This window comes from Nansenia antarctica (genome assembly GCF_963989245.1).
Source record: "Nansenia antarctica genome assembly, chromosome: 7".
In the NCBI taxonomy this organism is placed as follows: Eukaryota; Metazoa; Chordata; class Actinopteri; order Argentiniformes; family Microstomatidae; genus Nansenia; species Nansenia antarctica.
Window position 1 is genome coordinate 13,524,674 of NC_137677.1, and position 27,595 is coordinate 13,552,268.

Below are 27,595 nucleotides of genomic sequence, written 5' to 3' on the forward strand. Positions count from 1 at the left end.
CCACTGATGTACAGTACAAGGTTGTCCAACTGAAATCGGGGGAGCTTGTATTGTCTGACAGAGCAGGGTAAAGTTCAGTTCGGCTTAATGGGTCTATTGTCCGTGTTACTGGGTAAGATAAGGCAATTGTGACATGGTCAAAATGCTATCAAGCTTAAGCTAGCCGACACATCGGTCAGTGGATGATGACACTCCCACTCCCCTCTCTGTCCCCCTGGATTTGGAGCACCAAAAAGTGCTGAACTGCACTTAGAAGAATCGAGTGGATTTTTAAGGCTGGAAAATCTCAGTTTCAGGAGAACAGAAACACTATGATCAACACGGAGAATGCAGCACGAGAATTTCAAGCAAAGGAGAGAAAGTCCAGAAGCCATCTCAAGAGATGTTTAGCGTCAGCAATATCTGCAGATCTTCACAGGTAAGTCAGGCCTGATTAATAACATTTGTCCATGGAATCAGACACGTCTACCTAACTATGTCAGGTGTCAAAGCCTTATTGTGTAAGCTTTGTTCTGTAACAAACACACCCCCTTTCAACCCCTGAACCTGACATCTTTCTGACAACATCTTCCTGAGGGGCTTGGGTCTGGGTAAACTTGTTTCATTAATTTCTTTGGTTAGCATTTTAGGCCTACAGTACACTGGCCATTCAGATGTAGAGAGCCATCTTTCTCCTTCACTGACCCAATACCTAGTTATATAGCTACCCCCTAAACATGTATTGAATCAAATGCTGCCCTCTGGCTGGTACTCTTGGTGATATATGAACCATTAGGGCCATCTGCTGGTTGGTTAGACAAATGTTGCTCATGTTCTCTGATGTTCAAATACAACAAAGGGTTAAACTAGAAGGTGGAAATGTACATTTTCCTCCTTGTCCATCCCTGGTGACCCACTTCCTATTCTGGTGACCCACACTGCCTGTCTGAGGGCTGTACAATGAGATGGTTACATTAGCAACGGTCTTCAAACAGTCCAGTTGACTTGAGGCTGACTGATTTCTGGGTCACCTAGTTCAGTCATAGAAGTGGGAGTGAAGAGGTGGGAAGAGGGAGAATGGGAGAGGGAAATTATGGTGAAGAGGACTAGGAGGAGGAGGGATGATTTGGGGCTTTGCTGGTGTTCACAAAGCCGAAGCTGATTAATGTTACAAGTTAATTATCATATCCTATTACATCAAGGCCTTAATGACCTCCCCATTAACCATAGGATATTCAGTGTATATTCAAACTTAACATTTATCCTCAACACATAGGCCTACTTGACATTTTGGCAATGTAAAAATGTATATGTATGAATGTAAAAATGTTTTGTCCCTGTAATAACAATATATTAATTTCCAGGCTACTGCTGGAGGAGCTGGAGGCAGACGTCACACTGTGTGTGGGGTCCAGCACACTACGGGTCCACAGAGCTGTTCTGCTGGCCAGGGCTCCACACATCCTGAGCTGTGCCCACAGAGACCTCGACACTATTCAGCTGCCCGGTTATGACTGCACAGAGCTCAAAGACTTAATCCGGTACACTTAACAATGTGTTTTTTTCCCGATGTCAGTACACTGTAGTGTGTATTATACTGGCACACTGCAATAGAGCAAACATGTTTTCACCCAAATTGACACCATATACTCCAGCTGGTTTAGATACATCAAAATATACCTTTCACTTTTTGTTGTGCATGTGGGTATGTGTGTACAATGATATTTAAGGGGTTTGGCACTGTGTCCCCCTCTGTCAGTTCAGTGCTGTTACTCTACTTAGCCTAAATCCTCGACATACAGTTCTAGGTTACTACTCCTCTATGAGACAATGCTATCTTGACAATTTAGACTGATCGCCAAGAGCCTCAGTGGTTTTGGACATTCTCCTAATTCTTCAAAACGTACACTACCGGTCAAAAGAACACCTACACCAAAAGAACACCTGTCTAAACCAGCCTCGACGGTGATATTGTAATCAAACTCAAATTCATGATTGATGAAAAAAACACGATGAATGACGGTGTAGGCAAGTACACAACCGAACTGCCGTTAATCCCCCAACACTGCCTTTAATCCCCGTCAACGTTAATTCCCACAACATCTGCAAACCCGCAGGAATGCGCGTTTCGGTGCCCCGCGGTGGTGTAGCAGTCTAAGCACTGGCCACTAGTGCAAGTTGCCCACCGGGGACTGGGATCGTATCCCAGCTCGCCAGATCCGGATATGGCTGGGGCACACACGGGGAGCGACATATTGGGCGGCCGCTCCCGAGGGCGGTATAGGAGTAGTTCCGGACAAGGATCCGTCGCGCAACACCGCCCCCGTCTGGTGCTGGAGTAACGGTACTGGGCTCGAGGAGCCAGTCAGCTAGTCTGCCTGGCGCCCTCCTCTGGGACTGCCGGCCACGGGGTCGTGCGGCGGATCCTACGCAATAGGCAGGGGATAATTGAATGCTAGGTTGGGTTCAATTGGCTACCAAATTGGGTGAAAAAGGGGATAAAATCAGAAAAAAAAAAAGGAATGCGCGTTTCGTTCAAGATCCGGTGTCGGTTACTTTCAGAAGGCTCCTTTCAGAGTTCCATTTGGGGATGCGTCGTACTCGCTTTACATAACAAATCCAGAGAGTTTGGACTCTCCTCGGACACTACATATACAGATACATACCATCCTGTAGTATAGCCTAGTCCGAAAGCTACATACGCAATAGTGATAAGATGTTAGAATAGGATTCTAAGTATTTCTGAGACAATTAATTGTTCAGAAAAATGTTGAATTGTTACAGGCCTACGCCTAGACAAGGTGGTCTCCGCTCCACGGAGTGATTCGTTTGCAGTGAGAACGCACGTTACCCACAAACTGAATACAGCTCAATTGCTGTACCCTGCACTGTCGAAACTTCAACACACAATCAACTTTTTATTGTCAAACACACAATATAATATTAAAATAAAACACGGAAAATAGATGAAGGGTCAAACATAAGACATACATTTATTCCCAATGATTATTTCTAACAGTCGTTATATCTGACTCCAACAGACTTTTCATGATTAATAATGATTGACAATGCTTTGCTCATCCCTGTGTGACAATCGATCATATCGGATCCTAGATTCCATTAAGAATACTCAAAATGCTATTTCACCATGCCCTCACGTTAATATAGCTTGCGAGAAGTTTACGTTAATTCCAATAGCCATATAATTCGTCTCATTAACAAAGTATGTCAACATTAGACATTGATGGTAAACTATGTGATAACCTGGGGGGTATTCCACGTTGATTAGTATATCGGCGATTAAAATAAAGGCCGTGTTCAGGCAACCTGGATCAGATTTAATCACGGTACGTGGAATACCCCCCTGGTCACAATTATGTCTTTCTGTCAGAACATGAGAATAGCGTTCTCAAAAGTTGATTGACACAAATTCAGACCAATCACAACACTTTTAGCAAGCCTTTAGCAAGCATGGTGTTGAGGGCGTATTCAGAACCACAGCAGACCTGAAGATCTTTTGCTCTGTCAAATTTGCAGTGTGAACACAAACTGAACCGGGTCCAAGTGCAACATTGGAACATATGAATCGAACCAGTCTGAATCGACCAAATTATAGGTGTAAATCCACCCTCAGTGATTTGTTGATGACATATTTGCATTTTAGCTGAAACTGGAAACTTGAAGTGTTCTATAATTGTAATGTTGGCTCTTTAATAAGAAAAAATTCGGACAAAATTGTATATTGAATTATTCAATATCCAATCAATTTCGATTGATAAAGTAGGCCTATTGATTTTGCCTATCTGGCCTTGGTGTTGCAGGACTGTTTGCTTTCTGACAGGGGGCGCCAAGCTCATTATATTTTCTGTGTTTTCTATGTTTTCTATTTCATAATGCAGGCTCCATGAGAATATTTTAATCTTATTAGGAACAACTAATTAATTGTGAGATTGCTTCATTCCTTTTGTGTCAATAACATCAATTACATATTTTAGGAACCATCAGTATGTTCTATGGGTGTGCACAACAAGCCTTTCATCAAATGCATTTGTGAGCTTTTTAATCAGGGCTTCAGAGCAGAGAATGTCGTTATTTGACTAGTTTTGCTAGGTCTTAACGGTATGTGTATAGAGACAGACAGAGCCTGTTACATATGCATGCGTGAGAACCTCTGTTTTAATGGGTATGTTTTTTCATTATTAGACAAGCTTTATTGTGCTTTTTTTTATTGTGTGTGGGTTTGTGTTGGTGTGTGTTTCTTTACACCGTTTGAGTATGCAACTCTTTGCTACTGTAGATCCATGTCTGTATCAAAACAACATTTTTTCTAATTATGATTTTCTATGATTTCAGAATAGGTCATTTTTACCCTATGGGAGGTTAAACATCTGTATTCTAATGTGTAAATTCCAATCAAATCATTTAGGTGCATCAATCCACTACATTTATCAAAGTAACATGTCATCTGGACATCTCTCCTGTATTTCTCCTCTTTCCTCTGCCTTCACTGAGAACCTTTGTCAGTCTTGCAGTATCTGCAGGTTGGGGCTCTTCAGACGCAATGTAGGAATCAGTGTGCTAACAGTGTGCTCTCTCACACACCCCCTGCTCAGTGTTCCACTGTATTGTTGTCTCACAGAAGTTATTTAAAGACATTTAGTTTTAATAATCTATTTCGGGATGTTTTCCTCTCAGGCGAGTGTACACTGCAGATCAGCGCATGGGCTCAGCTGGAAGGATCCCAGAGGGCTTAGATCCTGAACAGGGTAGTGCTGCTGACTCAGCACACCTCCCCACTAGCACTGACACAGGTAAACAGATCCGCAATGTTTTGATTGGAGGGTTTGTCTGAGGTCACATGACTCTTAGAGACATACCCCAGCTCCAGGTCCACAAGCTCTGTTTATCTCTCCCATAAGCCAATCAAGCTCTAGTCACGTCTAGCTTCTTGTTGCTGCCGCTAATAACAACAACAATGTGGTTAACACAACATGAGCTTAGAATTATAAGGTTCTATCTCCGTTTAGGGCAGTTCAGAGATATTGAGCGTCAACGTTTTTACATTCCATTATGTTTTGTGAGATGGAACCTTAGTATTTTATGAATTACTAACTCAAAAATGTCAACATTTTAAAAATAACACCACACAGGCATTAATAAACACCTAATGGATCAGATTATGTAAAAAAAATTTTTTTTACAAAAATGGAGATAGAACCTTATAATTCTAACGTCACGACAAGACTGAGCTTCATTGTCGTTTGGAGATAAACACTATTCTCTTTCTTTCTACGTGTCTATTCAGCAATTAAATTCTCTTTCTCAGTCTGTCCCCCCCAACCAATCTTCACTCTCACTCATTTTACACACTTAAAACTTTCACACACTTCTATCTTTCATTATCCATCCTTAAATGTCTCCCTCCCTCTTTCCCCCAGGTGCTGAGGGTCTGGAGCCAGCCTCAGGGCTCGCAGGAGACCTGTTGGATCTGTACCACAGAGGGGAACACTGTGACATCAGTATCCAAGTGGGGGACCAGGTGTTCTCCTGTCATAGGTATTGGAAGGACTAGGGGTTAATTTGTCCATGTTCACACGCACACACACACCAATGCCATTCTTGGCCAGTCTTTTATAAACACCTTGTAAAACGCATTGTATCACTTTCAATTGTTTGACGGTGGCATGCATGTTAAAAAGTCGAATCATTTATAGCACCACATTTCCCCATAAAATTCAAACTTTCTGTGGGCAGTTTTCCATGTGATACACATGAAGCTCTCTTTGTACTCATATGATCTTATAATTATATTAGCTTTACTTACAATCATGCCTGACATCACCCCTGACTGTATTGTGCATAGATTACATTTCAACATGATAACCTATCTATGTAGCTGTATGTAGCTCAGGATAAGCACAAATAATGGCAATTATGAGGTTAGAGATGATCAGCTTTTATTTGATGACATTTGTGTACATGTGTCACCATTCAGAAATGACAAAAAACATTTTATGCATATCCCCCCTATTTTAGGGTACCCCAAAGGAATGGGACATTTGGCTTGACAGCTGTTTCTAGTCAGTCAGGTGTGTTCTGTCACATCATTTGTGCAGGCATAAGAGAGCTGTCAATGTGTAGTATTCCTTCTAGGCTTCGGATTTGCCTTTGGTGTTTTGCTATTGGTGTCTGTCAATATGAGGACGCAGGGCGATGTATTAGTTGACCTTAGATTTGAACATACACCTGAAAACACTCACCAGATCAACTTTCAAGCAGTAATACTCGACACTGCCCGTGTTACACGATTTTGCTCTACATTTTACAACAAGAATTACAGCCCTCCTACTGAGCAGTGTGTTTCATTCAACCGTTTGCACTGTGCAGTCATTCAGTGGTGCAGAGGTAGTAGTAGTAGTAGTAGTAGTAGTAGTAGTAGTAGTAGTAGTAGTAGTAGTAGTAGTAGTAGTAGTAGTAGTAGTAGTAGTAGTAGTAGTAGTAGTAGTAGTAGTAGTAGTAGTAGTAGTAGTAGTAGTAGTAGTAGTAGTAGTAGTAGTAGTAGTAGTAGTAGTAGTAGTAGTAGTAGTAGTAGTAGTAGTAGTAGTAGTAGTAGTAGTAGTAGTAGTAGTAGTAGTAGTAGTAGTAGTAGTAGTAGTAGTAGTAGTAGTAGTAGTAGTAGTAGTAGTAGTAGTAGTAGTAGTAGTAGTAGTAGTAGTAGTAGTAGTAGTAGTAGTAGTAGTAGTAGTAGTAGTAGTAGTAGTAGTAGTAGTAGTAGTAGTAGTAGTAGTAGTAGTAGTAGTAGTAGTAGTAGTAGTAGTAGTAGTAGTAGTAGTAGTAGTAGTAGTAGTAGTAGTAGTAGTAGTAGTAGTAGTAGTAGTAGTAGTAGTAGTAGTAGTAGTAGTAGTAGTAGTAGTAGTAGTAGTAGTAGTAGTAGTAGTAGTAGTAGTAGTAGTAGTAGTAGTAGTAGTAGTAGTAGTAGTAGTAGTAGTAGTAGTAGTAGTAGTAGTAGTAGTAGTAGTAGTAGTAGTAGTAGTAGTAGTAGTAGTAGTAGTAGTAGTAGTAGTAGTAGTAGTAGTAGTAGTAGTAGTAGTAGTAGTAGTAGTAGTAGTAGTAGTAGTAGTAGTAGTAGTAGTAGTAGTAGTAGTAGTAGTAGTAGTAGTAGTAGTAGTAGTAGTAGTAGTAGTAGTAGTAGTAGTAGTAGTAGTAGTAGTAGTAGTAGTAGTAGTAGTAGTAGTAGTAGTAGTAGTAGTAGTAGTAGTAGTAGTAGTAGTAGTAGTAGTAGTAGTAGTAGTAGTAGTAGTAGTAGTAGTAGTAGTAGTAGTAGTAGTAGTAGTAGTAGTAGTAGTAGTAGTAGTAGTAGTAGTAGTAGTAGTAGTAGTAGTAGTAGTAGTAGTAGTAGTAGTAGTAGTAGTAGTAGTAGTAGTAGTAGTAGTAGTAGTAGTAGTAGTAGTAGTAGTAGTAGTAGTAGTAGTAGTAGTAGTAGTAGTAGTAGTAGTAGTAGTAGTAGTAGTAGTAGTAGTAGTAGTAGTAGTAGTAGTAGTAGTAGTAGTAGTAGTAGTAGTAGTAGGCCGGCAACAATTCATTAATTAATTATTTAATCTTTTTATTTCGAACATGATTTAAAATAATAAATAACTAATATGTAGAGTACAGTCCTATCGATTGTTCGAAAAGGAGTAGGAAGAAGCCTAGGCTTATCCTGTCCTACCCCTGTTTATACTTAACAATTATACTTACCGGTACATTATATACTCCAATTAATTAATACATATATTTCAGTGTCATCCGTTCTAATACTTTTTCATTCTTAATATTGATACAACATACAACACAAAATAAATAAATAAACATAATTTTCCATTCTTAATACTGAAACACCCCAAAATAAATAAATAACAAACATCAGTATCCACAATGTAATACAGAAGAAAAAGACAAAGAAAACCACACCTTAGTTTCCAGAAGATTATCTATGAAGACGGATCTCTCCCTGTCCAGGTTACTGGGGAGCACCCAGCCAGTGGAATGCGTCTCGTCAGATAAACGCGGGGCAAGCCTTTTTTGGTTGTCGTGGTGAGAGAGACTCTGCAGCTCTGCAGCTCTGCTGATCAGTATGGCAGCCCAGTGGTGGCTGCTGCACTGCTTCTTCCAGAGCGCTCTTCTATATTCTATGCCACTGGTGCTGAGCTGTGTGATCTCCCAATCACTTTCATCACCCCCCCTCCTCTTCTCTTTGCAGGGGGAAGAGAATACCACCCTCCCCCACACACCCACACACACAGACCACACAGATAGTTATGCACAGTCCTGAGTCTTTCATTTTCACCAGAGATTAAGATTATTCTGTCTGTTGGAGCCATCTGACCAGGAGAATCTCTGTCACCCAGGAGAATATCCACCATAGGATTACACTGCCATCTAAAGTCACTTAGTGAGATGGAACTATCATAATCAGGTTATGTGAGAAGCATTGAGTATCCCCCCAAAAAACACTATTTATAGCGCATGTGTGTAAGAGCAAAAAAAGAGAGATGGGATGAGAGAGGGAGGGAGGTCTGTGAATGGGGGGATAGGTATAGGGGCTTTGTGATGTCAGGATAAGCTACTGAATAATGGTAACTGTATATTCCCTCTGATACCTGTCACTCTGCTGTCATGACGGTCTTGGACACATCCACTGTGCTCCTACTCACACTAATTCCTATGCATCTCAGTGCCAGTTGGCATAATCGTCATTAAACAACGCAGTCTTCCTAGGCTAGGTTCTTTGATGTCTGCTCATTCGTCAGTAGATGTGACCGCACATCGCCAACACATCAGGAAGTTTGCCGATGGCGTGTTAGCCTGACATACCCTGTGTGACTGCCCCCCCTGCAGGGCCCAGCTTCACTACACACTGACCAGCCAGCTGAGGTGTGAGATGTTAATATCGCGGGTGGAACTGATCCGTGGTCTCTGTGTGTTTCCAGGGCCATCCTGTGTGCGCGCTCCCAGTATTTCCGTGCCATGCTGAGCGGGAGTTGGATGGAGAGCTCCAGACAGTGCATCACTCTCCAGGGGTAGGTTGGACCAATGAAGGTCAAATGGATCTATGCATGATCAGAGTAAATGTCTAACACCTCCACTCTGGTCACTGGTCAAAACAAAAACTAGCCTCATTGTCTAACAATACAATTGGAGTCTGTATATAGTGTATTAATAATTCATTCGGTGGTTTCTGGGAATAAATCAAGGCACAGAGCCTTGCCCACACACGCACACACACACACACACACACACACACACACACACACACACACACACACACACACACACACACACAGAGCTCTCTCGAAGCAGTGTAATTCCCTGATCACTTTGATTTTCAAACGTTGAGGTCGTACACCCTGGTTTTCGTTTTGAAGCGATATCAACTGTGATGTACACTACAGTACATGTATGTGTCTTCTGAGGAGAGCAGGAATAACGAGGCAGCATTGTCTCCTCTGGGTGACACGCGGTGGCACTTGTCCCTGGGTGGCTGATCTGAGAGTAACAGGGGACGACACCCTCTGTCACCACGGAGGACTGGTGTGCTGATGTGCTGGGGAACTCTTTGACCCTCAGGCCTGAGTCACATGCTAGTGCTGCTGAGTATTTGCCCAACCACTGCATTTCCTGCAAATTAATATAGCTAAATAACTACACATGTCTTGAGATGCTTTTTAATGCTCTCTTAAATCCTCATCATCAGATAATAATATTATTTCCCCAGTTTTCTAATTTCTCTGATACACAATCTGAACCCCATTATTACTCTTGCGTTGCAGCAGTGGACTAGCGGCATTGTGGACAGAACAATGTTCAACAAAGTTCTGTTACTGTAATGAAATGTTATTACCGTTGTTTAGGAATCAGCGGTCAACCTTGTTACAATGTTGGGTCATGATGGTCAAATATTGACATGTAGAAAACTCCTTCACAGTCCACATGCAACCTTGTCACAATGTTGTGTGATGATCATCAAATGCTGGTTTTCTGAAAACCATTATGGTACTATTATATAAATAGTCAACATTTAAAAAAATATTATTTTGAATATTATTATTTTATTATTATTTTGAGGTGGTCTGATGCTGACGGTCATTTTCAACCCATGGTAAACAATGTATAACGTTGGATGTTGATCATCAAATGATAACCCTAAACCACCATGGTATAATGGTGTTACCACATTTTGCTGTACAACATCTGGTTTTACCATTGTTCCACAATTCTTTTTCCATCGTCTCTCTATGGATGACACAATACATTCCATACATGTATACAGTGTTTGGATTTAGACATTGGTGCACAATAACCATTTCCGTCATGACTGATATACAACGTTACAACCGAAGACCAATGTTAATAAATTAATAATTAAATCGAAGAATCCCTTGCGGTACAGTCCTTATAGCACCCTAGGACTGTGATCAGAAATGCCATGTGTGGTTCTACATCTACTTAACCACACGTCTTGTTTGTTGTGTGTTATGTTCAGCTTGGGTCCAGATGAGATGGAGATCCTACTACAGTTCATGTACGGGGCCATAGTAGACCTGCCTCCCAGAGCCAGCGCCAGGTATGTGAACAGAATCAGAATCAGAATCAGAATCAGAATCAGAAGACTTTATTGCCATGACATGTAAACATGTTAGGAATTTGGTTTGGGACAGTGGAGCACGGTTTACAGCAGGACAGGTGCAAGACAGGACAAGACAGTGCAAACCAACATCATAGTGCAAGAGTCATAAATAATATAAATTATATGAAGTGCAAAGATCAAGTGTTCAAGTGTTCATGTCCAGGCTTCTATCCATAGGATTATAGACACTTTCTATGGAGCTTCACTGGGATTCTAGCTCTCCGCAAGCTAAAAACCAGAACACTTTACCTGTGCCTGTGTTGTTCCCTCCCTCCCTCCCAGTCAGGTGGTGTTGGCAGCAGATATGTTGGGTCTGGAGGGGCTAAAGGACGTGGTGGAGATGGTTTTGACCCGGGACTACTGTCGCTTCTTTCCCAAGGTGGGTATAGGCCGGGGGTATGTTCAGTTTTGTCCTGATACCTGAACTATGTGTGAGTCTTAACAGACACACTCTGTAAAGTAAAATCACAGTTTTACCTGTCTATTTTTGATATGCTTATTATTCTTGAGTTCTTTGGATCTCTAACATTTCAGTGCTTCTCGGATCAGTCCTTCATCTGCAGAGACATCCCTGTGATCCCATTCTGGTGTGTGCCAGGGGTAAAAGCCATCTGTAATAAGTTAGAACAGATGATGACTATTTATACTAGCCTGTTCTGTACGTTGCAGGCCCCTTAAAAACAATGTCCCGCTGTGTCTCTGTTCTGTGAGCAACCCTCGTTTTCCCTCCTACGTCATCACGTGCCACTGATAGAAAATGGCACGTTTCGCCTCCACAGAAGGCACCGATCTCTATTTGTCTATGTTTTCTATGGATCATGTGTTCTTTTCACTCCCATTTCACAACGTGTCCCTATGACCGGTGTTAGGCATCACCCAGTTGTGACTTCTGATGTGTTTGTAACAAGCGTAATAAAGTGACCTTTACTCAGACCCTTTACCCAAAGCACCGTAGACCTGGCACATTTGTGTCTCAGACATTTTTTTTTTTTTTCATTTTGACAGCCTATTGATGGGGTTCAGAAGTCAATCCTTGAGTGCCTCTCCCTCACCCATTCCCTTGGCTTTCAAAGCCTCCACAGCTTGTGTTTGAGGTGAGTGTGGCTGTATTGTATTGTATTGTATTGTATTTATTCGCACACATAAATAAATGATGTGAAAGAATAAAATGGATAAAAACTGCAGGTGAGGGAGGAAACCCATCTAGGGCTTCTATTAAAACCCTCACCATAGCTTATTGGTTTAAAGCATAACAATTAGTGAGAAGAGAAAACAAAGACGTAAGCTATTTCATTTGAGATAAAAGGTATATATATATATATATGTAAGGATAGTATAAGGATATTTAGGATAGGTATGTAATAGCTTCTAGGCCTTTGAACATTTAATTAAATTCACTTAATGCTGAAAACAAAGCTATGTTGTTAGAAATAATTATGACCAAAGGGTTGGAATCTGGTCATTTAGGGCTAGCCTCATTAGCTGGCAGTATCTGGCAGTACAAAACAAACACAACGACAATGGGAAGTTTGCATGGTAATCCTGTGAAGAAATAGCTCATGCATTCGGGTGTATGTGTACCTATATGTTTGCGGGTGCGTTCACACCTAGCTCGTTGGTCGAAATCAGGGAGTGTTTCCCCTCTAATTCGGTTTGTTTGGGCATTATGTGAACACAGCGATCGCACTCTGCTCCGGAGCAAATCAACCGGACTCAGTCCGCCTAGAGGGGCTGTCTCGGGCCGCTTGCTATCGCTCCACGGAGCGATTCGTTTGCAGTGAGAACGCACGTTACCCACAAACCCGAATACAACTCAATTGCTGTACCCTGCACTGTCGAAACACACAATCAACTTTTGGGTTATTGTTATTGTTATTGTTAAACACACTATATAATATGAAAATAAAACACTGAAAATAGATGACAGGTCAAACATAAGACATAGATTTATTCCCAATGATTATTTCTAACAGTGTACATTGCAATCCAATGGGCTCGTTCCCACACAGGGCCGAGGCCGGACACAGGTGTATAGACTAGCTCAGGGTTAGATGACAGCACCCAGGTAGATGTTAAGCAAGGGAAATGGCTTACCTTGCTCCGATGGTTAAGATAAATCGGCTTGCAGGGAGTTTACACTCATGCCAATAGCTGTATAATCCATCTCATTATCAATGCATGTGAACATTAGTTGATAACTAATGATAACTCTATTGTAACTCTGATAACCTGGTCACGATTATGTCGTTTCGTTTTAACAGAAAATGAGAATAGAGAATCAACAAAAGTTGCAAATTCTGACCAATCACAAAACTGTTAGCAAGCACGTGGTGTTGAGGGCGTATTCCGAACCACAGCAGACCTGAAGATTGTTTACTCTGTCAAGATTGCAGTGTGAACCCCAATCGAACCAGGTCCAAGTGCAACATTGTAACAAATTATGAATCGGAACCAGTTTGAATCGGACAAAATGACAGGTGTGAATGCACCCTAATCGTTAGCCATTCATGCATTACGACACATAAACATGCTGGTTTCAAGTGTTGAGAATGACAGTACACTATCCAAGTCACATATCCCATTCTGCACACTGCCTGTCTACAGGCTCTCTGGTCATAATGGCTCTCCCTGCGTTAAACAGGCAGAGAGGAGTGAGAGAATGTAGGTCAGGAGGAGGATAGTGTTTTTGGATGTTGTGTGCGGGGACTGCTGCCACCACAGAGGGGGGAAGTGTTTGATGTCATGTCATGTGACGCTGCTCTGACATTCTCGTCCTCCAGGCTCCTCACAGCCGAGCGTCACTGACCAGTGCCTTGTGGCCGGGGGGACTGAGGGACAGAGTGTCACATTTACTATAGCAGCTCCACTTCAGAAGTGAGACCGAATCTCGTCCATTTGGTTGTGTTGTGCCTTCGTTAAAACATTCTTCGTGCATGGCATGGCAAGATTTTGAACAGCAGACTGAATATGTATTTGAAGCCATGCCCAACAGTCTTTGGGACTGTACTCCTGGCTGCAGTTCCCAAGCAATCGGGCCAACAAAGTTAATGAATGTGTCTTGCGTAAAGTTTGTCAGCAGTGTGTTTAAGGATGGTTAAGTGGTCACGGTCACAGACCTGACCTGAATTACTGCTGTAAAGCACTCTCACTGAATCCCCTATTCAAATGAATTCCCCCACTCACTACAACCTTATCCCACCCAATACATACAGAGCCTCTCAGCCTCAGTACATAGTTAGCTACGGTATATATCAATGGATAAAGTTGTCTGGATAAACTGTCAGGCAGCTCTTCAAACGGCCTATCTAACAAGGAGCGCATCTACACCGATAGAGCCGTAGTAGAAGGTAGGCGGAAGTGACGGGTTCTCTATTTAAGCGGAGCTGTGTTTGTTTCCAGGTGGGTGGCTGAGCACTATGTGAAGAGCTGGGCGGAGAGGAACTTTGCCTTCCTGCCGTATGAGCTCCAGAAAAGCTGTCTGACTGCAGTGACTGGAGCCATGGTGGGTTCCTCACAGCAGCATCAGCATCTAAGAGACCCGGCCTACGCACACGCGCACACACACACACACACACATCCTGTTTTCCACGTCAATGCCTGTCTGTTTTCCATAGGAAAGGGAAATTGCACATCGTAATCAAATGAAAAGGTCATGTTTATTCAATTCTAAGGCCTTTATGGCAAGCATATTTGGGAGGGCAATGTGCATGTCAACATTTGTGGGGTAATCAAGGTTGGTAATTGAGTAAGCTTGCTGCCCTTCAACGCTGTTGTGTTGGGGGGAGGGGGGGGTTTGGGACTCCAGGGCTGCATTCTAGCTGCTTTCCTTGAGTAAATCACAGCTCATTCTGCCTCTACAGCACATGCGTAACTCTGGGTTTCCCATCCATTGATTAACTGGCTGGGTTGTAACAATAGTATAATCAATTAAATGAATGAATATAAATGAACAGAAGTGTTGAAAAGTTTTATGCACATTCCCAACTGGTGCTAGGTCAAATATATGTTATATATATATGACATACAGTATATATGAATATTCCCAGTGCCTTATTGCTGCACCACCCAAAATATTTCTTTGGATTCAACGGCCAGACAGCCTTTTCTTCCTTACTTGGAGCAATGTTAGAGCACGGCAGACTTTATCAAACGTTTTGTGTCTAATACGGTTGATTATGTGTGTCACGTAAACATGGCGTAAACATGGCGCAATTGTCTGTACTGTTACAATATTACCCCTATCTGTGTAGTCTGCTGCAACATGCACCCGCTGCTTACAATACCCGTTCCACAAACCTCATCCTGCTCATCCCCATATCACAGTCCGTAATAGGTAAATCATTATTTCCCCATATCACAGTCTGTAATGGGTAAATCATAATTTCAGTCTTTTAACGACATGTGCAATTGTTTCTAGACTAGGACCTGTCCCCTGCTCGCCTGCTGTTGATTGTTTGTTGGTCTGATTTGTCCTTGGCTTGCAACTGTACTTGTTCTCTGCTCTGTTTTGTCTTGTCATGTTTAATGTGTCTTTAATCTGTTCTTAATCGTCTTACCTGGTTAAATAAAGGTTAACTGGGGTGCTTAGGTGGCGTAGCGGGTTAAGCGTTGACCATGTAGCCGCAAGGTCCCCGGTTCGATTCCGGCCGGGGACATATCCTGCATGTCATCCCTCCTCTCTCTCACCCATCCTTCCTGTCTAAAATCTCTACTGTATCTGTCGATAAAACGAAAAATATGAGTGGGACTGCCCCGACTTAAAAAAATTAAAATAAAGGTTAACTAAAAAATTCAAATAACCAACCCAGGTTTGAAGCTGAATTCTAATATAGATAGTGAAAGTGTGAGTGTGTAACTTTCATGTATATTTGTGAGAGAGCTCTGCAATAAGGCTACACCAGAGCTGTCTATAGTAATGACTATAGTACACCAGAGCTATCTATAGTAATGACTATAGTACACCAGAGCTATCTGTAGTAATGACTATAGTACACCAGAGCTATCTATAGTAATGACTATAGTACACCAGAGCTATCTATAGTAATGACTATAGTACACCAGAGCTGTCTATAGTAATGACTATAGTACACCAGAGCTATCTATAGTAATGTACTGTTGTACCCGACCCAGACGGTGCAGAACGTGGTGACCCTGCTGGTGGGCAGCGAGCAGCTGATGGGCAGCCTCCCGGAGGTGAAGTGGGCCAAACAGGTGGTGGTTCTGGCCACGGAGCTGCAGGAGGAGTGCCTGCGTGTGATCGTCACCCACCTGGCCCAGGTCACACACACGTCTGCCTTCCACAGCCTCTGCAGGGTAAGACAACACATCCTTTGAAAACCAAAAACAACCTGGGTAAACCTGTAACAGTTAAGTGCGTCGGCTTGGCTGTCGTTATGGCTTTCTTTCAGGCTGTGCTGTGCCTGTGCTGTGCTGTGTTGTTTGACAGAGAGAGGAGTTCACCCTGGAGCCCACCCTGTTGAAGAAGCTGTGCTCGGCCATCAGGGAGGGGGTGACGGTGGAGAACTGCTGCGACCTCTTCATGGCCGTGGACCACCTGTGTGGAGACGAGGTAGACGAGGGCTCGCCCTTGGAGGTTGCCGATGCCCAAAGGGAAGAGGAGGTAAAGAAAAAAAAAAAAAGGCCTGTCTTGTGAACTCTCCACAGACCCCCCCCCCCCCTCTCTCTGTAGAGCTCTCTTTACATAGACAACTTACATTACTGTACAGAGCCCTCCACCACTTTGTATGGTTGGGACTGCCCCCCCCCCCTCTGTCTGTTGACCCCATCCACCCCCATGCTCTGTGCTACATTTCACATTTAAACATTGTTCAGGGATATTATGAGTAGCTCCAGTGTGAAATGCTCTCAAAACAGATTGAATAGGCTTCTTTGTTTATTGTATATCTCTGATCTCTATGTCTGGAATTGCAAAATGTTTATTGCCAGCATTCACTCTATACAATTATATTTTAATTGTTTGACTCTCTGAAAGCATTTCTATTTCTAAAGATATAATACCAAGGGGATTTCTGTCAGAAAACATACCCTGTTGATCTCTTCCCCCACTTTCTCGCTATCACACACACATTGGTCAAATAACAGAGATGTTTATGTTCTATTTGATTACTCACAGGGCAATGTGGCCTAGCTGAATGCAGGCCTGGGCTAAATCACGCAGGAATACAGGCAGGGTGGATTACAGTGAGAGACTAGGGAGACCAGGCGGCAGGGGAGTGGCCTTCTCTAATCTGCCTCTGTGTCCGGTAGTGAGTGGGCGTGAGAGGCAGAGAGAGAGGCAGTGACAGTGACAGAGAGAGAAAGAGAGAGAGAGAGAGAGAATCAGAGAGAGAGAGAGAGCTCCTCCCCACCCCCCAGCTTGCCCCAGTGGGCGTGAGAGGCAGAGAGAGAGACAGTGAGAGAGGGAGGGGTAGAGAGAGAGAGAGAGAGACAGTGAGAGAGAGAGAGAGAGAGAGAGAGAGAGAGAGAGAGAGAGAGAGAGCTCCTCCCCACCCCCAAGCTCTGTTTTCTAAAACGTTTAGACGAGCAGGCAGAAGCATGCATGGCAGTTGGTGACATCATCGATTTAGCTCAAGGGAGCTCAAGTAGGATTCTGCACGAGAGAGTGAGGTGGAGGGAGGGGGGGTGGGTGGGTGGGTGGGTGGAAGGGGGGTAACTGGTTGCCATGGCGATGGGTCCTTAAAGCAGCTGCTGATTCGCCTGTGCTCTCTCATTCTCAACCTCCCTCTCCTCCCTGCTCCCCCCCCCCTCCTCTTCTCTCCCTCTCTCTCTCATTCTCGCCAGCCGTTCAGGCAAGAGGTTTGTGTGCTGCGCGTGAGGCTGTGGACCTTCCTGCTCCAGTCCTTTTATGCCGTCCGACACACGCGGGGATGGGAGACCCTGCCGTCCAAGCACAGAGAGAGGATACTGGCAGGTAAGGGGAAACATCTTTGATCTGGGAGGCTTTACTTTACTTACTGGATCTGTGCCCAGCAGAGCTCTGTCTCTCTCTCTGCTCAGATGGCATGTTCAGGCTGCAGGGTGTGTTTTTGTAACCCAGTGTAGTGATGAAGCAATGGCTCTGCATCATTAGAGAGGGAGCCAGAGCCCCCTGAAGCGTATGCCGCTGCTGGCTAGTATCTCACAATCAATGGCTGCTTTCAGACACAGCTGCAGAGCCACTTGGAGATCTTATTGTTTGGCCATCTTTACATCTTAGCTGCATCTTGCATCAACATTTTAGTTGGCTTAAATAGTAAAACCTTCCAAAGCTAACATGCAAAAATGCGCCAGACTCAGCATGCATGCTCTGTGTGTCAATGCGGAGGGGGTGGAAGGTTACATTCCTCCTTTGTGGGTTTACACACAATTACACGACTACACAGAAAAATGAATAACATGCTGTGTTTTTCGGTGTTTTGTGTTGATGTGTTGAAATGCGTTGCATGAATAATTTATTTGACTGGGTTTGAGCATCCCTCTGACATTCTTTACCACTGGAACCTCCCCCCATTTACACATAGAACCCAGCTCATACAAGTAATGCAAAACTACACTGTTTATACACAATAAACATTGATACCATCACACTGTATTCCCACATATACAGTAAGCTATGTTCTTTCAGAGGGCTGAGGTTTAGTCTTGATTTTTCAGCTTCTCTAGGAAAACGGATGGGCTCGAAGAGACTTTTCTCGTTTGCCAGACACCACTGACTGACACCTCATTGATTATATGAAAGCTTCCAGATCATTATTTTCATATAATAAATAAACGAATAAGTAAATCATTATTTACCCCCAATGTTTCACGCCTGTTCATGACGATATGGAAGGCAGCAATGTAACAGACACATTGGTTATGCTGGTCTCTCACAGTCTTGTGCCTTCAATGACCGTCTCTTAATTGTATTTTATTGGGGGAATTTTGATTGAATTAATAGCAACCGTCGCCAAATTGGATGCTGCTTGTATTAATAATGAAAGACGGAAGACGATGAACCATGCAGCCTGTTTTATGCATGAACTGGTCAAAGTGAGGGTACTGTAGGTTTTACGTTTAGAACGAGTTGTTAATTAGTATGTGTTCTCCTTCTTTCCCATAGCTGCTCTTGATAAAGGAGACAGTAGAAGACTTGGTAAAAAACCTGTATTCTCCAGCTCACAGGTAAGTGTTTTTTCATTTTGGCTTTTTTATTTTATTTTTTTAACACAAGCTCTGTTGGATTATATGGGCCCGTTTATAACACAATGGAACCCATGTATTCGAATGACTTGTGTAATTATAGTGAAACATGGGATGGACTATAGTGAAACGTGGAATGACTGTCATTATAGTGAAAGGGAGGCCATTAGAAGCACTGTAATCAGTGCACTGTCATCTCACCACAGCCAGGGAGAAGTACATTGTGGGACTATTGAATCTATGAATGGATCTCCCCAGTTGAGGCCTGTCTCACTGAGGGGAACAAGAGGAGTGTCGGCCCACGTGTGGTGGGAGTGGCTGGGAGAAGCCCCGCCCACCTCCGTAGGCGTTGGCACCATATCTACGGTTGGCACAACAACCTGATGGATATTGACAGGAAGTGCTCTGATCCAGAGCTGGGCGCTGGACGTTTTTCTCTCCCCAGTTCTGCTTTGTTGACCCTGCGATGTGCTGCTGACTCTAACATTTCTTCATTGACAAAAAAGCAATTACCTCGTAACCCCTCACCATGATAAATACCAAGACCTTGTGCTTAGGTGACTGATTAAGACAGGACAGAGAACCTAGAAGGATGTGTGGGGGGATGGTTTTAGAAGCCTGAGTACAGTCTATATACTGTAGCTCATTAGCAGCTTATAGTAATTCATTATTAATTCTATCCAATGATATTGTTGTTTACAAGTTAGGAGTGTCTACTCCTAAATATTAGCTAATACAACCAGTCTGCTAATACTCTTGCATTATGCATTATGTTTTGTTAATCTTTTTATTTTAAACAGCCCAGAAGTGTAAAATGCCGCTCAGTACCTGAAGCTACGTGCGAGAGCCCTCCTGTGCACAGGACCCAGAGGGTTTCTAGGAACACTACTCCCGCCCCCACCGCCGCCGCTGCATCAGCCACTATGAAGTCAGACGGACTGGGGGCGCCTGGGCTCCCTGCCACTGCAGGCAGAGGGACCGCCGCTAACAAACCCGGGGACGGCAGCGGGAAGTATGGGAAGGCTAAGCCAGGGGACCGGAGCACGACCACGGCCAAAGCCAAGATGGCGCCCCCCGCGGCCAAAACAGTGCTCAACGGTACAGGAGGGTCAGGGGCTCGTCGGGAAGCAGCGACTGCAAACAGCCCCAGAAGCTCTCCGACAGGGAAGTGTGTCAAGGAGCAGGACAAGAGGCCTAACCCAGGCGCCAGGCCCAAGACCTCCCCCCCAGGCACCACAGCCACTGCCCAGGCCAAGCCAGTCAAGAGCACAGCAGGGAAGGAACCTTCCCAGGGACCAGACTGTAGCGCTGGCCCAGCCCAGCCCAACCCCAGCACCACCACCCCCTCCACATCAGGCAGCGCCTCGCCGGACAACAGCTCCGGCAGCCCACGCAGCAACAGCCATTCCATCCCAGGTCTTAACATCCATCTTAACTCGCCTCCTTATTAACTCATTCTTGGTTTCATAGGATTCATTATACGGCGTTATTATCGCTAAGTTAGTAATATGATATAGCTGGAAAATCATCTCTAAGCAAGTAGTAGCTGACAGGTTTAATGAACAATAAGGCAGACTTATTAACATGCTTTTGCTCTTATGGGTTCTAGGGAGAGTGGTGAGAATTACATTTCAGTAGCACTACAGAATACCAGTATATGCAGCACACTGGTCGTGCAGGAATATGATTACATCAAGAACCACACCTTTATTTCAATACAGCGGTAGCCCAGCTTGTGTGGTGATAATACAAACATAGCCGAGGAAACAGAGCTGAAGGTCAACACCCATCACAAAGGCTTTACACTGAGGCCAGGAGTGTGACCAATTACTTCTCCATCCCTAGTCTGGTCACAGTCTCTGTGGTGATAGTGTATTCTGGTTTGGGATGTGTGTGGGTGTGTATAAATCTGATAGCAGTGTCCTCTGGTGAATTGGGGGGCCTCAGCTGTCCCTCCTACTCATACAAAAGAGAAAGAGAGACGGGGCCATATGCTCTGCCTCCCTCTAACGAATGCAGTCATCCCTATCCATCTTCATCCATTTACTCTGCTCAAGATCTAAGATCTTTTTTGGCCTGCAACACTATAAGCCTCTAGCTCCCAGATTATGAATTGCCGGCCCTAATTTTGTATGTTTGTCAGTTTTTGACTTCCCTTTGTCAGCTTTCTTACAATGGAAAATGTGTGTACTTTATTTGACGATTTCAAGAAAACTAGGAGCATTTTTTTTACTGTGTTTAGTGTATGCCAGCCCTGTATTGATTCCCACTAAGCTGTACAGGTAGATGATTTTGTGTTCCTCTTTACCTTGTTTTCTCATTTTCCATCAATAAGTAGCAGTTTGTTTTCAGAGTTATAATGAGTGTGTTTATATATGTACATTATGCTATCAAGATCTTTCTTTGCGAATTGTGTAGCTAATGGCATTTTTTGTGAAATGCTAAAAAATACCATATATACTCAAACCACAGTTAAAGCAGTGATTCTCTATCCTGTTTTTAGGTATGAAGCCAAAAACCCAGGCCAAGGTTATGACCAAATCGCCACTGACGAAACCTCCACAGAAAACAGATGCAGCAAAGACTAACAGGTGCGCAGTGCTCCCACAGTCAGAACCTCCTGGAAGCCCAGCCCTGATGGTACCACAATGGTACACTTGAATGAATGAATGAATGGTCTTCTGAACTTCTGCTGCCCCCCTCTGGTGTCTATGATGTTAGGACATACAGAGATGCAAGACACAATAGTTTATGCTGAAATCTGTCTCTCATGCTACAAAAATGTGTATAATACTAACATTTTCATACCTGTGATTTTTTTTTTCTTTATTCTTTATAATGGTGTATGGTTTGTTCATGAGTCCTGTATTATATTGTTATTTAATCATCATGTGTAGCGAGGGAATTTGTGTCCATTTTATTAAATGGTCTTGTCTTACTGATCACAGCCCAACAAATAAGCCAAGCATCAGGGAGACCAGTAAAGCCAAGGTTACTGCAACAGGAAGAACAACACCTGGAGTAACAGGACTCAGGGTCGACACCAAGGGAAGAAATACACTGACTGGTCCAGCGGAGAACACTGGTGAGAGGCAGGCCTGCACAGTGTCAAAAACAAATGCTATAATCTCTACTATGCTAGTATTGAATTCATATTTTCTCTTTGTTTTTTTTCTCTCTGACCCAGTCTCTAGACCTGGATCCTCCCTGAGAAAACATGCATCCCCCAGGAAAGAGGAGGATAAGGATGGGTCCAAAGTCTCAGCAGCAGCAGACAAAGCAGCCAGTGAGGCTGCCAAGAAGAAGGTCCCAAAACCCACCCCTGCAACCGGAGCCCTGGCGAAGTCCAGCACTAAACCAGCAAAAGCCGCCTCCGTCTCTATCAAGCAGTCTCCGCTAGCAGCAGCCAAACCAGGACCAAAGCAGAAAAGTACAGCTGAACTGCCTACAGAGAAAGCCTCACCCAAGTCAGCGGGGTCTGTGAAAAACTCTTCTGCCGCTTCCAAAAAGTCTGCAGCTCAAGAAAAAGAGGCAACCGATGGTAAAAACTCGGACAAAAGTGCAGACCCCCAGCATAATGTTACTGGGGCTGTTGTAGAGCGGAGCTCTCTTTCAGAACACAGAGAGAACACCTTAGAGCCAGCATCCTCCCGCCAGAGCCCCCATATCGGCACACTTCCCAGTGAAAGGGACTCCCTCTCACTGCCCCAGAATACTAAGCAGGGTAACAGTCCTAAGAAGACTGCCAAAATAACAAGTAAATCTAGTAGCACAGGAGCTGGGGCTCAGTCCAGTCTGCCACCAGCAACCAACCACATCTCTCATGTGAGTGTGGTTAATGCAGACCTAGCTAAGCACACAGAGGGGACCGCAGGTAAACACACCCCAGGTTCTGCCCTGCCTGCCTACCTGTGCAGCGGGCAGGTCCATGAGCTCAACTCTCTAAATGCACCCAAAGACACAGACCTTCCCCTGGACACTCTGGGCAGCACAGACACACCGCTGGAAGACTCCTGGAGTGGGCTCCATCACCAAGTCAGCCCAGAGTCCGAGTCTGGCAGTGCCACCACCTCCTCAGACGACATCAAGCCTCGCTCCGAGGACTACGACGCAGGAGGCTCCCAGGACGACGACTGCTCCAACGAGCGAGGTGGCTCTTCTTCCAAGTGTGGCACTATGCGCTGCCACGATTTCCTGGGTCGCAGCAGCAGCGACACCAGCACCCCCGAGGAGTTGAAGATCCTCGAGGGCGGGGCCGGACTCCGCGTGGAGGTGAGGCTCCGTGGCCGCGAGGGTGAGACCACCAGCGAGGACGAGGGAGCGAGACGACGGCCCCGCTCCTGGCTGCACAGAGATGAGGTCCCCGTAGAGGAGGAGCCCTCCGAGGTGGAGACCACCGTCACGGTGAAGAGCGTCCCTGACCACCAGCTCTTTTCATCTGAGGAAGAGGAGGAGGAAGAAGAGGAAGAAGAAGAGACCGAGGATGAGAGATCCGAGGTGGAGGTGCTTCCTGGCCAAGTCCCACTGCCTCCTGCTGACCCCTCGCCCCAGTTCCAGGGCATCGTCAACCTGGCCTTTGAGGACGGCGGCGACCAGGACAACGAGCAGCCCGACTTCCACTCCGCCTCGAACTTCCGCCGCTCTGTGCTGCTCTCTGTGGACGAGTGTGAGGAGCTGGCCTCAGAGGAGGGTGGGGTCCAAACCCCGCCCCAACAACCCGATAACCACCTCACACCCAGTGACGTCTTCGAAAGCGACCCTACGGCCCCTCAATCCAACTCCGTCTCTCACACACTCGCGCACCAGAACCACCTGCCTGTCCTTCCAGAAAGCACATCTCAGGAGCAGCAGCAACAACGCAGCAACGAGCAGGAATCCAAATCCATCATTTTCCTAACAGAGATCCAGGAACCTCCGGGAGAGGAGGAGCGCAAATCGACCAGCGGAGAAGTGGAGCCTAGCTGCCAAGCCCTGGACCCTGACACCAGTGACCTCCCTCCCCAGGAGAGGCCATGCCACCTAGACCTCAGGCACACTGAGCAGTACCATAACGGAGGGCTGCGCAGGAACCCGGCCAAGCCTGCAGACAGCAAGAGAGCTGATTTACACCTAGACTTAAATGAGCCTCAGCTGACACAAGAGTCTTCTCCTGCCCATGCTGCACAATCCCCAGCAGGTAACGTATAATCTACGGACCCCTCCTAAACCCCCAAAGCCAAACCCATCCTCCCCCCCCCAAACTCCATCAGTGAAGGCATAGGTAGTTCACCCCACTGCAAGATACAATCTCCCTGGTCTGATGCTCAGACTATTCATCTGCATTTAACACATAATCCATACCTTCCCATGAAAATGATATTAGACAGATGATCTTACTAGTTCAAATTCAAATAGATTGATTGACATCACAGATTATGTCCATAGCTAAAAGCTCAACCCAGTCTCCAAATGGTTATGTTCTGGGAGATCGTTTCTGCAGACCAAAAAATACTAACTATATCTAACTATCGGTATACAGGCAAGTAAATACGGAAGGCAGAACATCTCATAACTTAACCAGTCGATACTGCATTAACTATGTCGCAAGATGCAAGTCATAATTCACATAACTGTTACACCACGTATCTTAAATATTTGACGTATCTTACATCAAGACCGGTGGTCAAACTGGATAGTCAGATAATTAGATCCCCAGACCGTATTTCCTGGTCTGCAGAAACAATCCCCCAGAACATCACAATTTGGAGACTGTGTTGAAAAGCTTGTTTTCATTTGATAAGCATCCATCTGTGTAACGGATCCCAGAATTTGAATTTGTAACACCAATATCCTTTTAAAGATGGAGATTGGTCTATCAAAACACTTGCAAGAGCAGTTTAGCTATAATCATTTATAACAACTGAACTACCTATTTTTTGGGAGGCACTCAGCCCTTGTTCACTCAGTTTACATATGACAAGGGTAAAAAGCAATGTACATTTCATAAAAACTGATACTAAAATATTAAGTGTCAAGCACTACGCCATGTGCTGGTTAAAACCATCTGCCTTGTGACTAGGCATGTGACGGTAGTTGTACCAATGCACTTTGATGTACATAAACAAACAAAAAAAAAAATATCCAATGATTTACATTGTTTCTTTTATGCCATGAAATGAAACAGCATTGAGACTTTTTAAGCCACTGCTGATATTATTTATTGAGACCTCTTTATAATTTGTGTTTACACAAAAGACAAGCAACCTATGATTTTTATTATGAAATCAAATTACATATATGCACAGTGGCAAGTTGATTCAGGGGATTTCAAACATCTGAACAATATGGACCACACTGAGCTGTCACTACGACCAGATTGCTTTTGAGAAAGGTGTATGACAATTTACTTGTCCTTAACCTTTTCAGTTTGTTTTATTTTCTTTTTGTATGATAATCTTAGACCTATCTGTTTCTCAGTCTGCTCATCAGAGCACTTGCATGCCAATATTAGAAATAATTAGTTGTTTGTCTTTCTTTTAATCCATCCAATATGTTTGTGTGTGTACTTTTTTCTGTTTTAATTTTCTTTTTGTCATCCATGTTATGGTGTTCCTAGTTAGTTGTTGATCATCTCAACAATAATAGTTTATACTTTGTAGTGTTGGTTTAATTCAATAGACTGTGTGTAGTGCTGGTAGCCTGCTCTGTACGTGATGTGTTTTCTATAACAATCCTCCATAGTTCTGCTATGTCTCTCTTTTTTCACTCTCATAAGATGCAGCAAAACCTTGAACCGTTACCTAGGGTCTATCCCAGTGCAAATATGTAAATCTTGTCCGCTGTCAACAGCAATAAGTGGTTAATGTTATCATATTTTGCCAGCTTGGGCCTCTCTTCTTTACAATGATATTGAAGCTCTGTTGATGATAGAAAATAAAATGTATATACAATTAGGAAATAAACTGTATATACGATTAAGAAACAAATGTCAAAGAAAATGAGTGATGTACCTCCTTTTGTGCTGCTACATAAATCGTTATTGTCTGCATTTAGGTTTTGGTGAAAGTATATTTAAATCTATACAATGCATTCATTAGTTAAAGGAAGACCTGCACGTAAATCTGAAACCATGTTACTGGTGCCTGAGCCAACGGAGTTATGCAGTTAACTGGTGCTGGCTATGCATGGCTTACTGTATTTGATACTGGTGGATAAAAGAGACACATCCAGAAAAGCATCCCTCTGTGCATCACCTTTAAGGCATCTGTCCATCCTTGTCACCCAAAGTCCAGGTCAGTGCTGCTGGTGACTTTGGAGCTACTTAATTGATTGTCCAGTATATCAACAATATCATTCCATTGGTCCATACTGTGACCTTTTTAGTGAGCACCAATGGTGAAATCGCTCCCCCCTCTATTGCTACAAAATAGAGTTAAGGCCTAACCCTGTTATTCAAGAGGGCACAGTTGCATTAAGGGTGAAACTTTAGTCATCTATGTGTTGAAGTTATTGAAAGTGACTAGAACATTCTCTGAATGCCTGTGCAATAAGAAAAACTATGGAAAGCTGAATCGTTTTGGTTCATTCTGCAGTATTGTCAATTGTTTTTAGGGGACATTGATGGTTGTGACAGATTGGATCAAACCTGCGCACATGACCGGCGCCCATCCAAAGCCCTCTCTCCCATCTACGAGATGGATGTGGGAGAAGTCTTTGAGCACATCAGCTTGGACAAGGACAGGCAGCAGAAACAGCTTCGACAGGAGGATGAAGAGAAGGAAAAAAAGGAGGATGAGGATGACGAGAGCAGTAAGTTTGCTGAAGGGGACTGGAGCCTGCTCAAGCAGCTTCTCTCAGACCAGGAGTCCAGCCTTGGCTTCATAAACCCTGTCCCTGAGGATCTAAACTTGGCCCAGTACCTGATCAAGCAGACGCTATCCCTGTCACGTGACTGTCTAGACTTGCAGGCCTTCTTGCCACACGAGAAAGAGACCTTCAAACGTTGGGCGGAGCTCATCTCGCCACTGGAGGACTCGACCACCAGCATCACTGTGACCAGCTTCTCCCCAGAGGACGCTGCCTCCCCACAGGGGGAATGGACCATCGTGGAACTGGAAACACATCACTGACGGCATGAAGGAGACACCATCAGGGAGCTTATCACCTTCTCTCTCAACTTGGCAACGACGACATTTCTGTCTTACCCTAATGGCATTCTTTTCCCCTCTTTATTGATTGTCTTCTTTTTATGAACTCTGTGGACTAACTTCAGCTGCAGTGGAAGTTAAAAGGTACTTGGTAATTTATGAACGGAGCATTTAGACACAAATGGGCTGTTTTGCATGAAGACATTTTTGTATGTTTACTTGATGTTGCTTAAACCTTCATAGAAAAAAGGAAAACATATTTCTTTCTCATGGCTCACTACTCATGATGATGATGGTTTTCTCAGAAATTAGAGACCATGTATTGGTCTGTTCTGTTAGAATTACAATTCATGGTTAATAAAAATGTGGTTCTGAATACAAAGTGTCCTTCATTGGTTGATACTTTTTTCATGAACATTTTAATTCAACTGAACCATATAACAAATATACATAGTACAATGAGGCATCATGAGTGAACAGCGAAAATGCCTGGACGGCACAGATTAGGATTCCATTGAAGTTACAGGGAACTATGTGTGAAAGAGGTTTCAGTGTTGAAATAACAGTAATACCATGTTCATTGATAAAATGACATAAGGGATGAAAAGGGGGGATGGCAGTTTTAGAAGGGGGATGATGAAGC

At 43.9% G+C, this 27,595-nt stretch overlaps 1 protein-coding gene across 1 annotated transcript; it reads left to right on the forward strand.

The window, feature by feature from the left end:
- Positions 1–311: 311 nt before the first annotated feature.
- On the forward strand, positions 312–27,029 carry btbd8 (BTB domain containing 8; the record flags this gene model as incomplete). Its single annotated transcript, XM_080536576.1, has 19 exons — positions 312–418; positions 1,344–1,520; positions 4,675–4,790; positions 5,418–5,535; positions 8,949–9,038; positions 10,502–10,582; positions 10,928–11,024; positions 11,651–11,739; positions 14,045–14,147; positions 15,776–15,958; positions 16,092–16,265; positions 17,447–17,576; positions 18,747–18,808; positions 19,085–19,192; positions 19,627–20,242; positions 21,330–21,417; positions 21,775–21,911; positions 22,014–24,002; positions 26,417–27,029. 19 exons carry the CDS (start codon positions 312–314, stop codon positions 26,932–26,934), a joined length of 4,983 nt encoding a protein of 1,660 aa, XP_080392702.1. The 3' UTR covers positions 26,935–27,029.
- Positions 27,030–27,595: the final 566 nt, after the last annotated feature.